Below are 21,650 nucleotides of genomic sequence, written 5' to 3'. Positions count from 1 at the left end.
GTGTGGTCACAGTGGTCATCACAGAGATGGAAGTTCACTTAAAGAAAAGTAATATTGTGGACCAACACCCCTAACTTAAAAAAAACACATAAATGTGTTTTTTTAAGTGCATAGTCCTATTTATAGGGCTATGCACAATTGTCATGTTTCCCTAGCCAATCACAGTCCTGAATAGACTGTGATTGGCCAATCACGGTGCAGGGTTAGGGGGGTACACTGGTGGCCAATCACAACGCAGGATTTGGTGTGCAAATATCCAAACCTCACATATAGGGGCGGTTTCACCGCCCAAAAAGAAAAGCAGAAGCATAAAACAACATTAAAACTAGAAAAAGTGCTCCTCGGAGCACAAGTCTCCGCCAGGTCAGGTAGGTTATTGTGGCCTCCTGGTGGCGCTATAATAGGCCAATGTGAAAAGGGTGCCATTTCGTGCCTTGCACGACAATAGGACACTGCATTCATGATTTGAGGCATTTTGTTCCAAAAATGTGGTTTGCTAAATTAGACCTGCTGGTGGCGCTATAACAGTCAATGTGAAAAGGGTGGCATTTCTTCCTGGGCCAAGTGGGAATCTCTGTGGAAAATTTCACGGAAATCGAATGCTGCGTTCATGATTTGAGGCATTTTGTTCAAAATGAACCAATCCTGCAAACTTTGGAAGCCAATTTTAGCCAATCATGTTGGAATATGGAAAATCAGACAGATCCGTGTTGATTACATGGCTATAGAGATACTGTGTACAGATTTGTGTGTTTTTTGGACAAAATCTGTAGGAGTAATAGCAAAAAATTTGTTTAGCAAAAGTCGGCCTCATGGTGGCGCTATGACAGGCTGATCTGAAAAATGTGGCGCAAGGTTCTGCTGTGGCATCCAGGGAGTGTGTGTGCGCAGTTTCACAGCGACTGGACCAACGGTGGTGGAGATTAGCTGGTCACAGACAGAAGGACGGACACACACACACACACGGACGGACGGACAGGGGTAAAACATACTCTCTCGCCATGCCTTTCGGCCTGGCGGAGACAATAATCGCAAAAGGCGGTGAATCAGACAATACAGTGAGGACATGGATAACAACACAGAGATTTAAAAATCAGATGCAAACTAGAAAAAGTGCTCCTCGGAGCACAAGTCTCCGCCAGGTCAGATAGGTTAGTGTGGGCCAGCAATGTTCGGAATTCAAAAATCAGGCTGGAATGTGTAAAATCGGACGGATCGGACGGATCCGTCTTGATCACTTGCCTAAAGAGAAAATATGTACCAATTTGCGTGATGTTTGGACAACATTTGTAGGAGAAATATTTAAAAGATGTTGTGTAACAATTGGCCTCCTGGTGGCGCTATAATAGTGCAGTGTTGAAAGGGTGGCATTAGTTCCTCAACGTAGTGCGAATGTGCGTGCAAAGTTTCACCGCAATCGAACGCTGCATTCATGATTTGCGGCATTTTGTTCAAAACGGGCCAATCCTGCAAACTTTAGATGTCAATCTTAACCAATCAGGATGGAATATGAAAAATCTAACAGAACCGTCTTGATCACATGACTTTAGAGATCACGTGTACCGATTTGTGTGAAATTTGGATACAATCTGAAGGATTAATATCCAAAAATGGGTTTTACATAAGTCGGCCTCCAGGTGGCGCTATAAAAGGCAGATGTGGTTTTTCCTTTGTGTCTAGGGAGTGCACATACAAAGTTTTACACAGATTGGTGCAATTATGGGTAAAAACACGAATCGGCCTGTTATAGCGCCACCATAAGGCTGATTTGAAACATTTAAAGTAGCATGTCTTCCTCAGCCTAGTGGGAACGTACGTGCAAAATTTCACAGAAATTGCATGCTGTGTTCATGATTTGAAGCATTTTGTTCAAAACGGAGCACTCCTGCAAACTTTGGAAGCCAATCTTAGCCAATCAGGATGGAATATGAAAAATCTGAAAGACCCGTTTCGTTTAATGACTAAAGAGATACTGTGTACCGATTTGCGTGACGTTTGGCCAAAATCTGTAGGAGTACTGTCCAAAAATGGGTTTTTGCAAAAAACGGCCTCCTGGTGGTGCTATAACAGGCCCATGTGAAAACTTTGGGGCAAAGGTTCTGAATTGGCATCCAGGTAGTGTGTGTGCACAGTTTCGCTGCGATCAAGCCAGCGGTGCCGGAGATTAGCTGGTCACGGACGGACACACACACACACACACACACACACACACACACACACACACACACACACACACACACACACACACACACACACACACACACACACACACACACACACACACACACACACACACACACACACACACACACACACACACACACACACACACACACACACACACACACACCTCTCTCGCCATGCCTTTCGGCCTGGCGGAGACAATAAACAGTGTTACATGAAACAGGTACAGTCACTATGTAGTGTGTCCTCAAGAAGCACCCTGAATGTCTCTATGTAGTGTGTCCTCAAGAAGCACCCTGAATGTCTCTATGTAGTGTGTCCTCAAGAAGCACCCTGAACGTCTCTATGTAGTGTGTCCTCAAGAAGCACCCTGAATGTCTCGATTGAGACCAATCGCACCAGTTTCAGAGAGTCCTGAAGTATGTTCCATTTGTCCATCCATCATCCATCCATCTTCAACCGCTTATCCGGAGTCGGGTCGCGGGGGCAACAGTTCCAGCAGAGAGCTCCAGACCTTCCTCTCCTGAGCAACATTAGCAACTTCCTCCTGGGGGATCCCGAGGCGTTCCCAGGCCAGTGTGGAGATGTAATCCGCCCATCTGGTCCTTGGTCTGCCCCGGGGTCTCCTCCCAGTGGGACGTGCAGCGAGGACCTCCCTAGGGAGACGCTCGGGAGGCATCCGTACTAGATGCCCGAACCACCTAAGCTGGCTCCTTTCCAAGCGAAGGAGCAGCGACTCTACTCCGAGTCTCTCCCGGGTGACCGAACTTCTCACCCTATCTCTAAGGGAGATGCCAGCCACCCGTCTGAGAAAACTCATTTCGGCCGCTTGTACCCGCGACCTTATTCTTTCGGTCATGACCCACACTTCATGACCATAGGTGAGAGTAGGAACGAAGATTGCTCGGAAGACCGAGAGCTTTGCCTTCTGGCTCAGCTCTCTTTTCGTCACCACAGTGCGGTACAGCGACTGCAATACCGCTCCTGCTGCTCCGATTCTCCGGCTGATCTCCTGCTCCGTCCTCCCCTCACTCGTGAACAAGACCCCGAGATACTTAAACTCCTTCACCTGGGGCAAAGCCTCATTCCCTACCCGGACTGTACAATCCACCGGTTTCCTGCTGAGAACCATGGCCTCAGATTTGGAGATGCTGATTTTCATCCCAGCCGACGCACACTCGACTGCGAACCGATCCAGTGAGAGCTGAAGGTCCCGGACCGATGTTGCCATCAGGACCACATCATCCGCAAAAAGCAGTGACGCAACCCTTAGCTCACCGAACCGTATACCCTCTCCGCCACGACTTCGCCTCGAGATCCTGTCCATGAAAATCACAAACAGGATAGGTGACAAGGCGCAGCCCTGTCTGAGACCAACCCCCACTGGAAAATAATCCGACTTACTGCCGAGCACACGGACACAGCTCTCGCTTTGGGCGTACAGAGATTGGATGGCCCTCAACAAGGTCCCCCTCACCCCATATTCCCGCAGCACCTCCCACAGAAACTCCCGGGGGACCCGGTCATATGCCTTCTCCAAATCCACAAAACACATGTAGACCGGATATGCATATTCCCAGGCCCTCTCCAGGATCCCTGCCAGAGTAAAGAGTTGGTCAGTTGTTCCACGACCAGGACGGAAACCACATTGCTCCTCTTGAATCTGAGGTTCGACTATCGGCCGGACCCTCCTTTCCAGTACCTTGGCATAAACTTTCCCAGGGAGGCTGAGTAATGTGATACCTCTGTAATTGGCACACAACCTCTGGTCCCCCTTTTTGAAAAGTGGGACCACCACCCCAGTCTGCCACTCCCTCGGTACTGTCCCAGACTTCCACGCGATGTTGCAAAGACGTATCAACCAAGACAGCCCCTCAACACCCAGAGCCTTCAGCATTTCTGGACGAATCTCATCAACCCCCGGAGCTTTGCCACTGTGGAGTTGTTTAACTACCTCAGTGACTTCCTTCCGGGAGATTGACGCCGATCCCCCATCATCCTCAGGCTCTGCTCCTGTCAGGGAGGGTGGGTCTGATGTCATTGGGTTTAGGAGTTCCTCAAAGTGTTCCTTCCACCTCCCTACGACTTCCTCACTTGAAGTCAGCAGAGCCCCATCCTTGCTGTATACAGCTTGGATGGTTCCCCGCTTTCCCCTCCTGAGGTGCCGTATGGTCGTCCAGAACAACTTTGGTGCCGCCCGAAAGTCCTTCTCCATGGATTCCCCGAACTCCTCCCACACCCGCTGCTTAGCCTCCGTCACAGCTGTGGCTGCCGCCCTTCGGGCCTGTCGGTACCTTGCAACTGCCTCTGGAGTCCCCTGGGATATCATACCCCGATAGGCCTCCTTCTTCAGTCGGACGGCTTCCCTGACCACCGCTGTCCACCAGGGTGTTCGAGGGTTACCGCCCCTTGAGGCACCTAAGACCTTCTGACCACAGCTCACAGCCGCAGCTTTAGCAATAGAGGCTTTGAACATTGCCCATTCCTGTTCAATGCCCCCAACCTCCACAGGGATGCCAGAGAAGTCCCGCCGGAGGTGGGAGTTAAATTCCTTCCGAACAGAGGTCTCCTCCAAACGTTCCCAGTTCACCCGCACTACACGCTTGGGTTTGCCAGGTCTGTCCAGAGGCTTCCCCCGCCATCTGAACCAACTCACCACCAGATGGTGATCAGTTGACAGTTCCGCCCCTCTCTTCACCCGAGTGTCCAGAACATGCGGCCTCAGATCAGCTGATACGATTACAAAATCGATCATTGATCTTTGGCCTAGGGTACTCTGGTACCAAGTACACTTATGAGCATCCTTATGTTTGAACATGGTGTTTGTTATTGTCAGTCCATGACTAGCACAGAAATCCAATAACAAGCCACCACTCAGGTTCAGATCAGGGAGACCGTTCCTCCCAATCACGCCAGTCCAAGTATCCCCGTCATCCCCCAGCAAGACTATGGAATCCCCCACCGGAGCCCCATGCAGGACCCCATGCAGGGTATCCAAAAAGGCCGAATACTCTGAACTCTTGTTTGGCGCGTACGCACAGACAACAGTCAGAGTTTTCCCCCCATCAACCCTTAGGCGGAGGGAGGCGACTCTCTTGTCCATGTTCCATTTGTGTGGAGCATAATACATGAATGCAGTTTTTCCATGTTCACTGCTCTTACGTGGACTGGTATATCTAATGTGTGTTTGTGAACGTGTTGAGTGACCAGTAACCGTAGGTTCCAAAAGCGAGGTTAGGTATAAAGGAAGTTTACCACACAAGGCCTTATAAATAAATAACATACAATGTTGCTCTCTACGAACTGCGAGCCAACCCACTTTATCATATAAAATACAGTGATGGGTGAGATAATCATCACCAGTAATAAAACGCAAAGCACTGTGGTAGACTGCATCCAGAGGCTTCAGTGTGGAGAGTGAAGCATGCATATACAGTGTATCCCTATAATCAAATACAGACATTATTACAGATTGAACAATAGTCTTTCTGCTGGTAAAAGAAAAACAGGACCTGTTTCTGTAAAGGAAGCCAATTTGACCTCTGAGTTTGGCATCTAGCCAAATGCCGAGGTATTTATAAGATGTGACCAGCTCAATTTGTTCGCCTTTAAGAGTGTAAATACCAGTAAAGGGATTTATATTTGGAGACCTAGTAAATACCATGCATTTTGTTTTGTTGGAGTTTAAAACAAGCTTATCAGCTACTGTACGTTTGATGATATCTGTATATATATATTTATATAAAAACTAAATTGAAACTACAGCTCTAGTCTCTGCAAATCCTCGCTGTGCATTTGCAAGCTTGATGACACAGGAACGCATGTCCCCCCGGTCTAGGTCTAAGTGAGACAGGTGCATGTCAGTGAGAGAGTGAGACAGGTGCATGGCAGTGAGAGAGTGAGACAAGTGCATGTCAGTGAGAGAGTGAGACAGGTGTATGGCAGTGAGAGAGTGAGACAGGTGGTGCATGTCAGTGAGAGAGTGAGACAGGTGCATGGCAGTGAGAGAGTGAGACAGGTGCATGGCAGTGAGAGAGTGAGACAGGTGCATGGCAGTGAGAGAGTGAGACAGGTGCATGGCAGTGAGAGAGTGAGACAGGTGCATGTCAGTGAGAGAGTGAGACAGGTGCATGTCAGTGAGAGAGTGAGACAGGTGCATGTCAGTGAGAGAGTGAGACAGGTGCATGGCAGTGAGAGAGTGAGACAGGTGCATGGCAGTGAGAGAGTGAGACAGGTGCATGTCAGTGAGAGAGTGAGACAGGTGTATGTCAGTGAGAGAGTGAGACAGGTGCATGTCAGTGAGAGAGTGAGACAGGTGCATGGCAGTGAGAGAGTAAGAGAGGTGCATGGCAGTGAGAGAGTGAGACAGGTGCATGGCAGTGAGAGAGTGAGACAGGTGCATGTCAGTGAGAGAGTGAGACAGGTGTATGTCAGTGAGAGAGTGAGACAGGTGCATGTCAGCAGAAATACATGTCGTCTCATCTTGGTTTATTCATTGACAGCGTTCAGTCACGTTACTATAGTAACCAGACACTGCACACGTTACAGCCCAATGTATACTCCGTTGTACGAGGGTCGTGCAACGAAAATAGTAGATCTACAAGCTCACAATCTGTCCGACCAGCGCATTCCCAGTGGGTGCTAGGTGATCGGCTCCTGCTTATTTTAGTTGTTAAAAGCATCATTTTATTAAGACATGACAGCAATATGGGAAAACACGTATATATCTAAATTAAACATATGTTAACCCATTTAGACCTGGAACGCATCTGTGTCATTTTTGGGTTTCTTTGGCTATTCAAAAATAGCAGATCTACAAGCTCGGGTAAATGTATCTTACCTTAGAATTTCCAGTCTACAGTGCAGACTCTTCAGTCCAGCTAAGAGCAGATCCAGTAGTCCTGAGTCCAGGTCGTTTTTGCTGAGATCCAATTCTCTCAAATGAGAAGGATTAGAGCTGAGAGCTGAAGACACAACTTCAACCTCTGTCTGTCTGAGGTTACAGCCAACAAGTCTGTAAATACAGATTAAATAAGAGACTATCAAAACAAATTATACCTGGTTCACTGTCATGGAAAAGATCTCCTACTGTATCTAGTTATCCAGACAAACAGTTTAAGTATGATCAGAGAACAGAGTAAAACAGATGATAAGTGAAAGTAATGTAATTAATTATATCTGAGTAACCAAGCTCACTGTTTAAAAAGCCATCCTCTGTACACCCCTTGACTAATGGTATGGTCCATTTCTCATATGGTATGGTCTGTGTGAATGAGGCCCATTGAAAATAACAATTATCTTGTCATTTTTATTTTAAGTTCCACTAATGAGAGGATGACAATGTCAGTGGGTTCAAACCACTGGTCTAGTGGGGGTAACCAGCAGGGCTTTTAGACTCTTAGTTTTGTTTTATGTGGTCTGGCCTTTATTTGGACATACACACAATACCACTAGTCACTATTTGAGACAGACAGTATTATTGGAACTTTTATGTAAACCTTCATTTCTAATTATAGTGTTAACTGTAATGGCAGATTGACTCTAGGATGTTTCTATTCACTTGACTACTAACCGAGCCTTTCTGCAGTTCCTCACAGCTGGGATCAGTCTCCTTCGCCCCCCCTCTGATGTGTTGTATTTGTCCAGGTCCAACTCTTCCAGAACCTCCTCTGACGTCTGCAGCATGACGGCCAGAGCTGAACACTGGGTCTCAGACAGTTTCTGTGTTCTGTTCTCTGACTTCAGATACTGTTGGATCTCCTGATGTACTGAGTGATCATTCATCTCCATCAAACAGTGGAAGATGTTGATACATCTGTCAGGAGAGGCATCGTTTCTCAACTCCTTCAGGTTGTTGATGGCTCTCTGGATGCTCTCTGGGTTGTTCTCTTTCTGACCCAGTAGGCCTCCTAACAGGCTCTGGTTGGACTCCAGAGAGAGGCCATGAAGGAAGCGGACAAAGAGGTCCAAGTGGCCATTTTTACTCTCCAGAGCTTTTGTGGTGGCTTTGCTCAGGAAGTCATCCAGGGAACTGACTTTGTTCTCATATTTAACATCAAGAAATGTCTTCAGTACCTTCAGGTTCCTCTTCTTTTTGAAACAGTTGAGCAGGTAGACGGCAGCCAGAAACTCCTGGATGCTCAGATGAACAAAGCTGTAGACCGTTTTCTGGAACAGCACACTCTCTCTTTTGAAGATCTTTGTGCACACTCCTGAGTACAGCGAGGCTTCTTTCACATCAAGGCCACACTCTTCTAGGTCTTCTTGGTAGAACATAATGCTACCTCTCTTTAGGTGCTCAAATGCCAGCCTTCCCAGCTTCAGAAGAACATCCCTGTCAGTCTTCATGAGGAGCTGTTGAGTCCCCTTTTCTTTTTCTTTCTTTTTCACATCATGGGTGTCATACTTCTGCTTCTTTCTCTTTGTCTGGACCAACAGGAAGTGGCAGCACATCTCAGTCAGGGTCTTGGGCAGCTGTCCTATCGTGTGTGTCCTCAACATGTCCAGCAGAACGGTAGCAATGATCCAACAGAAGAGTGGGATGTGACACATGATGTGGAGGGTCCTTGATGTCTTCAAGTGTGAGAGGATTCTGTCGGCCAGCTTCTCTTCACTGAATGTGTTCCTAAAGTACTCCTCCTTCTGGGGGTCTGTGAACCCTCGCACTTCTGTCACCATGTCAACACATGCAGGAGGGATCTGATTGGCTGCTGCAGGTCTGGTAGTTATCCAGAGGAGGGCAGAGGGGAGCATATTCCCCTTGATTAGGTTTGTCAACAGTACGTCCACTGATGATGTCACTGTGACATCAGAAACAATGTCATTGTTTCGGAAGTACAATGGAAACCTGCTTTCATCCAGACCATCAAAGATGAAGCCAACCTTCCAGACAGCGAGCTGCTCTGCTGTGACCTTCTTTAATGTTGGGTGGAAATCATGGATCAGTGAGAGAAGACTGTACTGCTCATCTCTGACCAAGTTCAGCTCGCGGAATGAAAAGGGAACCAGGAGATGAATATCTTGATTTTCCAAACCCTTTGCCCAGTCCAGAGTGAACTTACGCACAGAGAATGTTTTTCCAATGCCAGCGATGCCCTTGGTCAGAACTCTTCTGATGGGTGTCTTTCTGCCAGGGAGGGGTTTAAAGATATCACAGCAGGTGATTGGTGTGTCATGGAAGGTCTTCATGTTGGAAGCTGTCTCAAGCTGTATCACCTCATGTTGGCTATTAACCCCTTCACTCTCTCCCTCTGTGATGTAGAGCTCTGTGTAGGTGCTGGTGAGGGAGGTTCCAGACTCTTCTGTCATGTGGTCTGTCACATCATCAAGACTGTTCAAACTGATCTTATAATCATTCAAATCATCCTGCAGACTGACATCTGAAATGAGAAGAAAATGTATGTTTTAAACATTCAGGTTAATATAACTTTACATCTTTACAGAACACATTGCACATTACTAATCAAATGCCCTCAAGACGATACGCAATTTGTCAAGGAGCCAACAGCCAAAATATATCATATTTAATCAGTTATTGATAATAATTTGTATATTCAGCAAATTCTGTCCAGTCTTACTTTGTCCAGGTGTGGTTTGACTGGGTGTCTTCAGTCCAGGTGTGGTTCTGGATCTCTTTCCACACTGGGGACAGCCATAGTGTCCTGTTGGAGCAGACTGGTCCCAGTATGAGGTGATGCACTGTCTGCAGAACCAGTGTCCACAGCTGGTAGAGACTGGATCTGTCAGAACCTCCTCACACACTGAACACCTGGACGCCTGCTCTGTCACAACAAAACCACTCCTCTTCCTCTCTCTGTGGAAATGAAGGCAATGCATATTTATTTGGCTTCAGATCCCCTTCTGAAAATATGTTCTGCCACGGAGAAGAGAAGATTTGTGTTTGATCATTGTTCAAGTTTTTGGAAAATGATTTAATTTTTTTTCAAAAAATGTTCAAGATTCAACAAAATGTTTCAAAATGTACAGATCTACAAGCTCAAAATAGGCCGCAATGTGATATGTTGTGAGCTTGTACAACAGCTATTTTGGATTATCCCAAGTATAAAATAGGTTAAAGTAGTAAATGTTCCTCATTTTGCTGGGGACTCCCATAACCCCCTAAAGGAGCCCTGGGGATCAAACCCCACTTTGACAACCACTGCTCTAAAGAGGACAATTACTAAAATAAATATATCCTCCAATCCTTCAATAATTTAACAAATGTCTCTTCTGCCCACTTCTCCTCAGTGGCTGCAGCAATTGATCTGCAATTGCACACGGCCATTGACCATTCGCATGTGCACGGAGCAGCAAGGCCCGTTTTTCACTTTCCCCAATTGTAAGCTGTTTTTTAGCGTTTTTATGTAAAAGAATTTGGGCTATGGGAGTTAGCATCGCCATGCTTACGGCCGTCGCCATGGTTACAGCCCCCACGTTATGGGATGAATGATCAAACTGCGCATGCTTCGAATCCATAGACCCACTCTGTTGCTGTCTGCCACGTACGGCGACGGCCGTGTGTGTGTGTGTGTTCGACGGCGTGCGTGTGTGTGTGTGTTCTCGACGGGTCGCGCGTGACGGCCGTGTGTGTGTGTGTTCGCGACGAGGGACGGCTACGGCTGTTGGAACTGTTTATGAGCGGGTGTTTGTGTGTGTTCTCTGTGGCTCCGTGTCACGGCGACGGGACGCACACTTATGCGTGCGTGTGTTGTAAGTGTTGCAGGTACCAAGTACAAAGTCACTTTCCATCCCTGATATACTGTCTGTGCACAGCGCATAACCCAAACTGCACATACTTTGGGTGCACATATCCCCTGACGGGTATGGTCTAGTTAGCAAAATATTAACTGCCCAGAAAAAGTTTGGAAAATTAACTTTGGTCCATTATTTCTCCCCTTCTCCCCTATATTTTATATACGTTTTATTGTTAATTAGTCACCTTTATAACGAGGTATAACTTGCAATGATCGTGCAATCGTGGAATGAGCAACACAGCTAAACGTGTAGGTAGCGCCCCCCCAAAAAATTAAAAAATTCCCCAAAATATGCTTCTGTTGGTAATCGCTCTCGTTTTGAGCTACCTGCCAGCACACGACTGCTGGCAGGTGTGTGACAGTCACAGGTGTGTGACTGACACCTGTGGGTCTGGCAACTTTGTTGAGATTGTGTATGCTCGAAGCAGCAACACTGCCCCTATGGAAAGATGCCATGTTTGTCCCTCCTATGTGCATGTTCAAGATAATTCCATAATCATGTAGTGTGTGATGCTACCAGAATTGCACATTGTTTAAGATTTAGAAAATCCTGTAGAGTGAGTGCAGCTTTATATTGTTGTGTATATTGTGTAGGACGAGTCACGTACTTAGTGTGTGGAGTTCCAGGTTCATTACTGAAGTTAGGAGGGTCATCTTTAGACCAGTCACTCTTGAAAGACACACAGCTGGGTGTTGGAGACTCTGGTCTGTGGTACAGACTTCTGGAATCATATAAATGTTTCTAAAATGATCATGTGCATTCAATTTGTTCAATATTTGTTATTGTTAGTCCATCTTACATCTACATGGATTAAAGTTCTCAGTCGCACAACTGATTTCAGTCATTTGGAAGCATGTCAAGCACCGAAAATAGCTGATCTACAAGCTCAACAACACGTCACAGCGCTGTGTTGTGAGTCTGTAGATCAGCTATCCTGATCAGCCTCCTGATCTGCTCTCAGATGTTTGAAGCCGTTACGGCAATTTTCAAACATGGTTGATATTTATCTGGATCGCTACTGTCCGTTATGCTTTATATTGTTGTGTATATTGTATAGGAGGATTCACATACTTTGTGTGTGGAGGTCCAGGTTCATTACTGAAGTAAGGAGGGCTTCTTCTAGACCAGTCACTCTTCAAAGACACATGGCTGGGTGTTGGAGACTCTGGTCTGTGGTACAGACTTCTGGAATCATATAAATGTTTCTAAAATTATCATGTGAATTCAATGTATTCAATATTTGTTATTGTTAGTCCCATTTTACATCTACATGGATTAAAGTTCTCAGTCGCCACAACTGATTTCAGTCATTTGGAAGCATGTCAAGCACCGAAAATAGCTGATCTACAAGCTCAACAACGCGTCACAGCGCTGTGTTCTGAGCCTGTAGATCAGCTATTTCCAGTTATTAGTTATGATTTTTTACGACTTTATTCGCACGCACACACACACACACACACACACACACACACACACACACACACACACACACACACACACACACACACACACACACACACACACACACACACACACACACACACACACACACACACACACACACACACACACACACACACACACACACACACACACACACACACACACACACACACACACTAGATATACTTTGACCAGGGAGGATATAACGTTAATAGATCCTATGTCTACTTCTTGAATGTGCATTGAGAGGAGAAATGGGGCATGGAGAGGAGGGGCATTTTGTTCCTTCAGCCTAGATCAGTAAAACTATGGATTCACATACTTTGTGTGTGGAGGTCCAGGTTCATTACTGAAGTTAGGAGGGTCATCTTTAGACCAGTCACTCTTCATAGACACATAGCTGGGTGTTGGAGACGCTGGTCTGTGGTACAGACTTCTGGAATCATATAAATGTTTTTAAAATTATCATGTGAATTCAATTTGTTCAATATTTCAGTCGATCTACAAGCTCAACAACACGTCACAGCGCTGTGTTGTGAGTCTGTAGATCAGTTATCCTGATCAGCCTCCTGATCTGCTCTCAGATGTTTGAAGCCGTCACGGCAATTTTCAAACATGGTTGATATTTATCTGGATCGCTACTGTCCGTTATGCTTTATATTGTTGTGTATATTGTATAGGAGGATTCACATACTCTGTGTGTGGAGGTCCAGGTTCATTACTGAAGTAAGGAGGGCTTCTTCTAGACCAGTCACTCTTCAAAGACACATGGCTGGGTGTTGGAGACTCTGGTCTGTGACTTCTGGAATCATATACATGTTTCTATAAATATCATGTGAACGTCAATGTATTTAATATTTGTTATTAAGTCTCATTTTACATATAGAAGGGAAACTATTTTGAGTTTTGCCTAACGACATTGCAGCAAGAAGAAAACAGCAAAATAATAACCACTAATAATAATAAACAGTAATATTTGACAGCAATACAGTGCGAGTATTGTGTATATTGTATAGGAGGACAGACATACTTTGTGTGTTTCATTGCTTCTGGATGCTAAGCCCATAGAGTGATCAAATGTTTGTGTTTTGCATCACAAACTGTTGTGAAAGAGCCTGTCATTGTATGAGGAGATGTTGAATTTGTCTTTGGCTTGTTGGGGAGGGACAGCTGTGTATGTATTGGAAATTGTGAACAAGATGGAACTGATACAATTACAACCACTCAGTCATCACTGAGCATCGACATGTTCAGGACATTTCCCGATGGCCTGCCTGTGTAATCAAAGGTGTCGCCTGCAACCTGCCTTTCATTCATTCATTCATTTTTATGCTGTGCTGACTACCCACCAACTGTCAGAGGAAGAATAGACACCTGCCTGTTGTCACAAATAGTGTGTGTGTGTGGGTGCGTGCATGCGTGCGTGCATGTGTGTGTGTTGATAATGTGTATATTCAATTCCAAATTTTGATTGGCTATTATTGCCTTCCAAAGTTTGCGGAGGGGCCTATTTTACAAAATAATTTCCAAAATCATGAATGCAGCATCCGATCTACCCCAGTTTTTGTATCACACATTGAGGGGCCTTAAAACAACACAAAGCCAAAAGTAATTTCACTTCCACCCATAAGGGGCGCCACACAAGCTACAAATGCCACTGTTTGTTGCAGAAACATAGTTGACAACCAACGCAACAACCAATTAAATCACTGCATATTTTTTCTTTTGCAATAGTTGCAAGTCTCATAAGTTTTGATTGATTGAATACTTTATCAATCAGAAATGTTAAAAGCACGAGGTACAGTCAGACATTAAGGCTAAAAGGATAACACTAAAAAGTCATGGGGACTTGTTTCCATTGTGGTCCTATGTATTAAATTCATCAACATAGTATAAAAAAATAACACAAGAATACATGTCATCAACAAATACAAAACACTATATTATGTACAAAGGAGAAAAAAGGAAAATGTCTGCAGTGAATGACACCTCCTTTCTATGTGAGAAAGGAGTTGACCTCCTTATGGTCTCCTGATGAGGGATTTACAGGCCTTTTTGAAAGAAGCCAGTGATCCACATGTTTTAATGGATGGTGTCAGGACATTCCACGTTGTGGTGGCAGAGTAGTAGAATGAGAATGTTCCCATGTTTGTTCTATATTTGCGTAGATATATTTAGTACTCTCTGAAATACCAATCTATTTTTTATTGCTTAACCTTGCCTTCTACCCTGAGCCATCCCAGACTAGAGGTAGTCAAATCAGTTTGTTTTGGGAGGTCTGAAAGTTAGTTTTTAGTGATATTGAGATGTTGGCAAACCAAGAGGTCCAAGCATAGTTAAAGTGGCATTGAATGAGGGCTCCAGCTAGTCTTGAGAGCACTTTTGTTGACTAAAACGTTTTTTCCCCCCTATCTGATACTATCTGATATGCCCATCCCTTGTTGTGATATAGTGTTGTGTATATTGTATAGGAGGATTCACATACTTTGTGTGTGGAGGTTCAGGTTCTATACTGAAGTTAGGAGGGCTTCTTCTAGACCAGTCACTCTTCAAAGACACACAGCTGGGCGTTGGAGACTCTGGTCTGTGGTACAGACTTCTGGAATACAAATGTTTGTGTGAATGAAAAAGTCAATTCGTTTTTGTATTGTTACATTCCATTTACTTCTAAAAGGGTATCACATTTTAGTTTCCTCACACACCATTGCAGCAACAAGAGAACTGAATAAAATAGCAACACAATAATAGAAACCATAACATTTGACTAAATATACAGTGCAATAACAGGTGATGGACAGATTTGACATAGCTTGTTGCATACTATACATCCACACAAGCAGCCAGCCTGTCTAATGCCGCATCACCACTGAACACCTCTCTGTGATTTGAACGACTTCATACACAAACTGCACACATAGTAACTTACAATCTATCGATAAACATTGAACAGGGAGGATACAACATGATTAGATGCTATGTCTTGTTTTTGTCATTTGCACGTGACTTAGCATGAGATCACGTTGTTGTGTTATAGTTTTGTTTATATTGTATAGGAGGATTGACATACTTTGTGTGTGGAGGTCCAGGTTCATTACTGAAGTCAGGAGGTTCATCTTTAGACCAGTCACTCTTCATAGACACAGATGGAGGCTCTGGTCTGTGGATGTGCTGTTTGTCAGTTCCCTCCTCCTCTCTCTCCTCACAATGACTCATCTTTGGTCTTAATTAAACCTGTCAAGATCACAGTCAAAATAGACCAGAAAACAGTAAATGTTTGCTGCATATGCACAATGTGCATGCATGCATGCACACACACACACACACACACACACACACACACACACACACACACACACACACACACACACACACACACACACACACACACACACACGGAAGTGCAGAGAACGTTCTCTGCAACATTTGGGCTAAATAATGTAATAATTAGTAATGGGCTAACATTTCTAAAGGGGCACTTGTGGCAAAAATAGCCGATCTACAATTTTACAATGCGTCGCACTGTGACACGTTGTAAGCTTGCAGATCGGCTATTTTTGGTGTGCGACACATCGCTCTCAACTAAGTATAATCAAGCCTTTACTGGAGATGCGGTGCACAGCGTTGATTTTTACACGTAGGGCAAAACATGTAATTGAATAAAATGCTGCATTCAAGATCATGAGAGTTTGGAAAAGGCAATCCTCTTGAATGCTGCCTTCGGGTATCAGTCTGGCAATGCCAGGCTAGCCTTCTGGTACAGTAATGGAGAGAGGACATTTAGCATTTCTTTCACCATAATAAAAGCTACATTCATGGTCTGGAGAGAGAATTTTTTACAGACAGGTAAAAGGGCTCAAGCCCCCTTTGATGTCTGTGTGCACGTGCCTTACAGAAACACAGTAAATAAATAGTTCTAAAATAAAGAACAATAACAGTTGCACAGATAGATTAATAATTGGGATCAACATTATAAATGGCCCACAGCCCTGGAAGTCCTATTTAAACCCTCTGGGCCGGCAGAACACATCTTCCACTTGACTGTTTGGGCCAGGCACCTTACAATAACATTTAAATAAATCACCACAGAAATATTTTACGGATGCCACTTAACACATTGAGTGCCAAAACCGAGAATCTACGGTTTTGAAAATACACCCGTTGAGTTCCATAACCGTAGATCTACAGGAGGAGATTTATTTAATTTTATTTAATTTTTCCACACGGGGCGCTCTAACGCAACTTTGGGATGGTTCACGGAGTCTCTAAAATGGAAAGGCCGGATGTGGATCCGTGCCAAAAAACCTACCTCTCGTCCACTCCCATTATATAACATATCTCAAAGCTTCATATCTCCATATCTTTTTTACCGAGGTGGAAACAAGCCATTTTCGATGGGCAATCACTTTGTAATGGCGGATCCCAAACTAGAGAAAATAGACGATCTTGTAGATCGGCTATTTTCACTGCTTCTTAAAAATAATGTATTTTATGTATTTATTTATTTTATGTATAAAAAATAAAAAAAACGTATATTTGTTTCATTTCTACACATTTTATCGAAATAATTGTCCTGGACCCACAAATGGGTCCTGAGCCAGTGTTTGGGAACCACAGCTCTATTAGGTAAACGTTAACGTTAACAAACACACTTGAGGATTATTAGTCCAGCATGGAGGGATGGATGGAACTAGAGACAGACAGACAGAGGAGAGGGATGGATGGAACTAGAGACAGACAGACAGAGGAGAGGGATGGATGGAACTAGAGAGAGGGACGGACAGACAGACAGACAGACAGACAGACAGACAGACAGACAGACAGATGGAACTAGAGAGAGAGAGAGGGACATAGAGACAGACAGACAGATTGATGGATGGAACTAGAGAGAGAGAGAGGGACATAGAGACAGACAGACAGATTGATGGATGGAACTAGAGAGAGAGAGAGGGACATAGAGACAGACAGACAGGAACTGAAAGCAGCAAGAACCAACTTCCTCTGTGGTCACATCACATGATTTACAGTAAACTGCTGCGGAGACTCTGTGACTCACTGTGAGAAATGTCAGAGTCATAAGTTAATTCTTATCGCATTATTTTACAAGGCTCCACACACACACACACACACACACACACACACACACACACACACACACACACACACACACACACACACACACACACACACACACACACACACACACACACACACACACACACACACACACACACACACACACACACACACACACATTAAAGTGTGTTGTAACATGATCTAACTCACTGGTTCTCAACATGGGGTCCAGGGACCCCCAGGGGTCGGTTCTGGACCCCACCTAGTTTCTCAGCAAAATGAATACCAGTTTAAAAACTTGAGCCCTATTTTATTTTACAGCTTTTTTTAAATAGCAGATCTACAAGCTCACAAAGCATCATATATTGTGACTCATTGTGAGCTTGTAGATCTTCTATTTTTTTAAGCATGTTGACTGTCTTCTCTTATGGGGGCCACTGAAACAATGTTTTATGATTATAAATACAAATCAGTTCATGGCTTCTTGACATGAAGATGTTTCAGAACCACTGATCTATCTAACTCACATGGACTTCTGTTCTGCTCTGCTCTTCTAAATATGTTGCTGACCAGTGTTGAACTCCACTACCTTTTTAGTAATCTCTCTGCGCTACTGAATCTGTCGGGAGCCTCGTTCAGAACGTGTCAACAGTGGCCTACGAGTGGGCGTGCCTTCAGATCAGGAAGCGGGCCGCGCTTTACCCAATCAAATGAAGTGGGCGGGATTTACATCTGTGCACTCGCTTCTCACTGGAAACAAACCCAAACTCATTTAACAATAGCGTCCTCGGAGCCGACAAAACCACGGAAAGTTAGTAACATTTTAACTTGTTCTTCCATTATAGAAACAACTGGGCTTATAACCAAAACGATCCATGTTACGTGGGAGAAATGTTGTTAGTGGGAATGAAAACATTGAGGCAGAAACCAAAAGCCGGTTTCCAGTATTCGTCTGTCTATGTAATCACTCCTCCCAGAGTCAAATGCAAAGGTAATAACAGCAGAGGGTGCTGTTTTCCCCTTTTCTTTGACGATGAGTTCCCAGATAACTAGTATTGTAACAAATTACTTTAGCAATTCAACAACATGTGTTACAGTGACTGAGATTAAAATAGGCTTCAGAGGATTATAATGTTTATTATCATCCAGTGATCTACTGTCACTCTAAACTCAGCACAGCAAGAGACATGACCCGCCCTATTCTGCCTCTGATTGGTTTAGGTTTAGACACGAGGAGGGATGATTGGTTAAGGTATAGGGTCAGACATCATGGTAAGCCAATCTGAGGCAGAGCTGGGCGTGGCTTGCCTCTGTCTCCCTGGTACAAACACACACAGGGAACACTCCTCTCTGCAGGCACACAGGTGTGCGCACGCACACACCTGATCTTTCTATCAGTGTCTATGTTACAGGACGATTGAATAACCAGGACGATTGAAGAAGGAGCGCTTGTTTTCAGGCAATTCTGTAAAACCAACGCTAGAGGGCAATGCAAGCCAGACTAGAGGGAGGGTGTGTGTGTGTGTGTGTGTGTGTGTGTGTGTGTGTGTGTGTGTGTGTGTGTGTGTGTGTGTGTGTGTGTGTGTGTGTGTGTGTGTGTGTGTGTGTGTGTGTGTGTGTGTGTGTGTGTGTGTGTGTGTGCGCGCACACGCATTCACACACATGCGCACGCATGCACACACACGCGCGCATGCACGCGCCCGCGCACACACGCATTGTTTTAGTTTCTCCCTGAGACACACACACACACACACACACACACACACACACACACACACACACACACACACACACAGTGATCCATGAAAAGAACTATTCTGTCCCTATCGGTTTACAACTCGGACGGCGCTGTGTCGACTATCAGAGCATCGGCCGGTCAGAGCGCGCCTCCTCGGCCTCAAGCTCTGCTGAGTCGGCGCGCCTCCGTCATGGACAATAACTATTATCACGCCATTATTCAGCGTTCCCCTAGCGTAGCTTCCTGGTTGCTACAACAGACAGGTCCGCGTCGCAGCAAAGCCCCGCCCCGCCTCGCCCCGAAGCCCCGTGCCTAAAAACGAGCGCTCTGTCTTCAATCGTCCTGGTTATTCAATCGTACTGTGACATCTATATTCCAGGCAGAACTAAACAGTGATCTGAAGACATGCTTCCTATATCAACAGTACAGGTTGTGTTTATAATACTTTTACTCATTCAGATTCAGACAAACTTTTACATATTAAATACCAAGTGGTTCTAGTATAATGTATAAAACACTTCAACAACATTAACCCCTTAATCCCTCTATTCTTAGTAAAACACACCTGGCTCTGTACTTGGACAGCTTTTTTCCCTCTACACCAAATCTGACAAAAATAGCAGATCTACAAGCTCACAATGCGTCACAACGCCACACGTTCCCCCCTAGAATAGAGTGTGTGGGGTTCAAGTGGCTAACATTCTTAACACAGACTAGAGAGATTATTGCTATAGTCAGTGTATTGTTTAAAATCTACCCTGCAATAATCTTTATGCTTTGATCCGACGAGGCAAAACAATCCAGACGGTTCAGTTGGCTGTGAATCAACACACTGACAGTTCTTGGGCACAGACATGAAAAATTACACCCTTATCTGACAGGGCAGGTACTTTGACCTGCAATCAACAGCTCAGGCAGGCAGGCAGGCAGACAGGCAGGCAGGCAACAAAGCATCACATGACCAAACTCCCCTGAGGTCACATGACTTACTGTCAGCTGTGGAGGTGAATGCTTTACACTTGTAAACTGTGATGTGATTCTAATTACAACACCTCACTTCTAACAACTTTTTTTTTTAAATAGCAGATCCACAAGCTCACAACGCATCATATCGTTGTGAGCTTGTAGATCTGCTAATTTTGAATATTTTTTATGTATTTATATATTTTCAGATGGGGTCCACCACCAAATACATATAAATGATTAAAGAAATATATCAGTTTAGATCTCCTTGACATGAAGATGTTTCAGAACCACTGATCTATCTAACTCACATGGACTTCTGTTCTGGTCTTCTAAATATGTTGCTGACCAGTGTTGCACTCCACTACCTTTTTACTAACTAGTATTGTAACTAATTACTTTAACAATTCAACAACATCTGTTACAATGACTGAGATTAAAATAGTCTTCAGAGGATTATAATTTTTATTATCATCCAGTGATCTACTGTCACTCTAACCTCAGCACAGCAAGAGACATGACCCGCCCTATTCTGCCTCTGATTGGTTTAGGTTTAAACAAGAGGAGTGATGATTGGTTAAGGTATAGGGTCAGATGTCATGGTAAGCCAATCTGAGGCAGAGCTGGGCGGGTCTTGCCTTTGTCTCCCTGGTGCAAACATATAGCCTGGTAAACCCCGCCCCCCTCCGGAAATCTCATTTGCATTTGATTTCAGGAAGTAGGCTGTGAAACAAAATGTGTGTCGCAAGCTTCTTCCATTTGACGGAGTCAGGTTAGCAAACATACACAGGAAACACTCACTCCTCTCCGCAAGCACGCAGGCGTGCACATGCACATGCACGCACACACACACTTCATTTAAGTATATTAAATACCAAGTGGTTCTAGTATATGGTATAAAACAACATTAACATTAACCCCTCAACCCCTCTATTCTTAGTAAAACACAGCTGAGTTGGCTCTGTACTTGGACAGCTTTTTTCCCTCTACACCAAATCTCTTTGCCAAAAAATAGCCGATCTACAAGCTCACAATGCGTCACAACGCCACACGTTCCCCACCAGAATAGGGTCTGTAGGGTTCAAGTGGTTAACATTCTTAACACCAGACTAGAGAGATTATTGCTACAATGCTACATTATTGCTATTATTGTTTAAAATCTCTTACCCTGCAATAATCTTTATGCTTTGATCCGACGAGGCAAAACGAAATGGAGTCCAGACGGTTCAGTTGACTGTGAATCCACACCCTTATCTGACAGGGCAGGTACTGACGTGCAAACCACACACACACACACACACCACATTGTGTGACTGGAAGCTCTAAACTGGTTCAACTGGTTGTAGGTAAGATATGACTAGCCTGGTAAAGGATATCAGGAGTGAGTCTGGCCTGAGGGCTTATCTGGGCGTTTCTTGCTCGTCAAATGGACCTGCCTATCAGCGTCCTCGCTCATTGTTCTGTGATTGACAGCGGAGGTAGGCCAATCAGGTGG

General features: G+C 44.6%; 1 protein-coding gene across 1 annotated transcript in view; it reads right to left on the bottom strand.

Annotated features, from left to right (window-relative positions):
- The window catches only part of LOC308105899 (NACHT, LRR and PYD domains-containing protein 3-like), a 33,875-nt gene extending 12,486 nt beyond the window's left edge, over positions 1–21,389 (bottom strand). Inside the window, exons 1-10 of the mRNA XM_080456860.1 lie at positions 21,323–21,389; positions 15,449–15,612; positions 14,867–14,980; positions 13,076–13,183; positions 12,704–12,817; positions 12,010–12,123; positions 11,546–11,659; positions 9,762–9,997; positions 7,757–9,563; positions 7,025–7,198 (exon numbers count right to left, since the gene is read on the bottom strand). Coding sequence (XP_080312986.1) covers positions 7,025–7,198; positions 7,757–9,563; positions 9,762–9,997; positions 11,546–11,659; positions 12,010–12,123; positions 12,704–12,817; positions 13,076–13,183; positions 14,867–14,980; positions 15,449–15,594 — 2,927 coding nt within the window. The 5' untranslated portion in view covers positions 15,595–15,612; positions 21,323–21,389. The remainder of the gene's footprint in view (positions 1–7,024; positions 7,199–7,756; positions 9,564–9,761; positions 9,998–11,545; positions 11,660–12,009; positions 12,124–12,703; positions 12,818–13,075; positions 13,184–14,866; positions 14,981–15,448; positions 15,613–21,322) is intronic.
- Positions 21,390–21,650: the final 261 nt, after the last annotated feature.

This window comes from Gymnoscopelus braueri (assembly GCF_963280865.1).
Source record: "Gymnoscopelus braueri genome assembly, chromosome: 18".
Taxonomy (NCBI): Eukaryota; Metazoa; Chordata; class Actinopteri; order Myctophiformes; family Myctophidae; genus Gymnoscopelus; species Gymnoscopelus braueri.
Note: the sequence above shows the minus strand (reverse complement) of the source record. Positions and strands in the feature narration are given on the sequence as shown.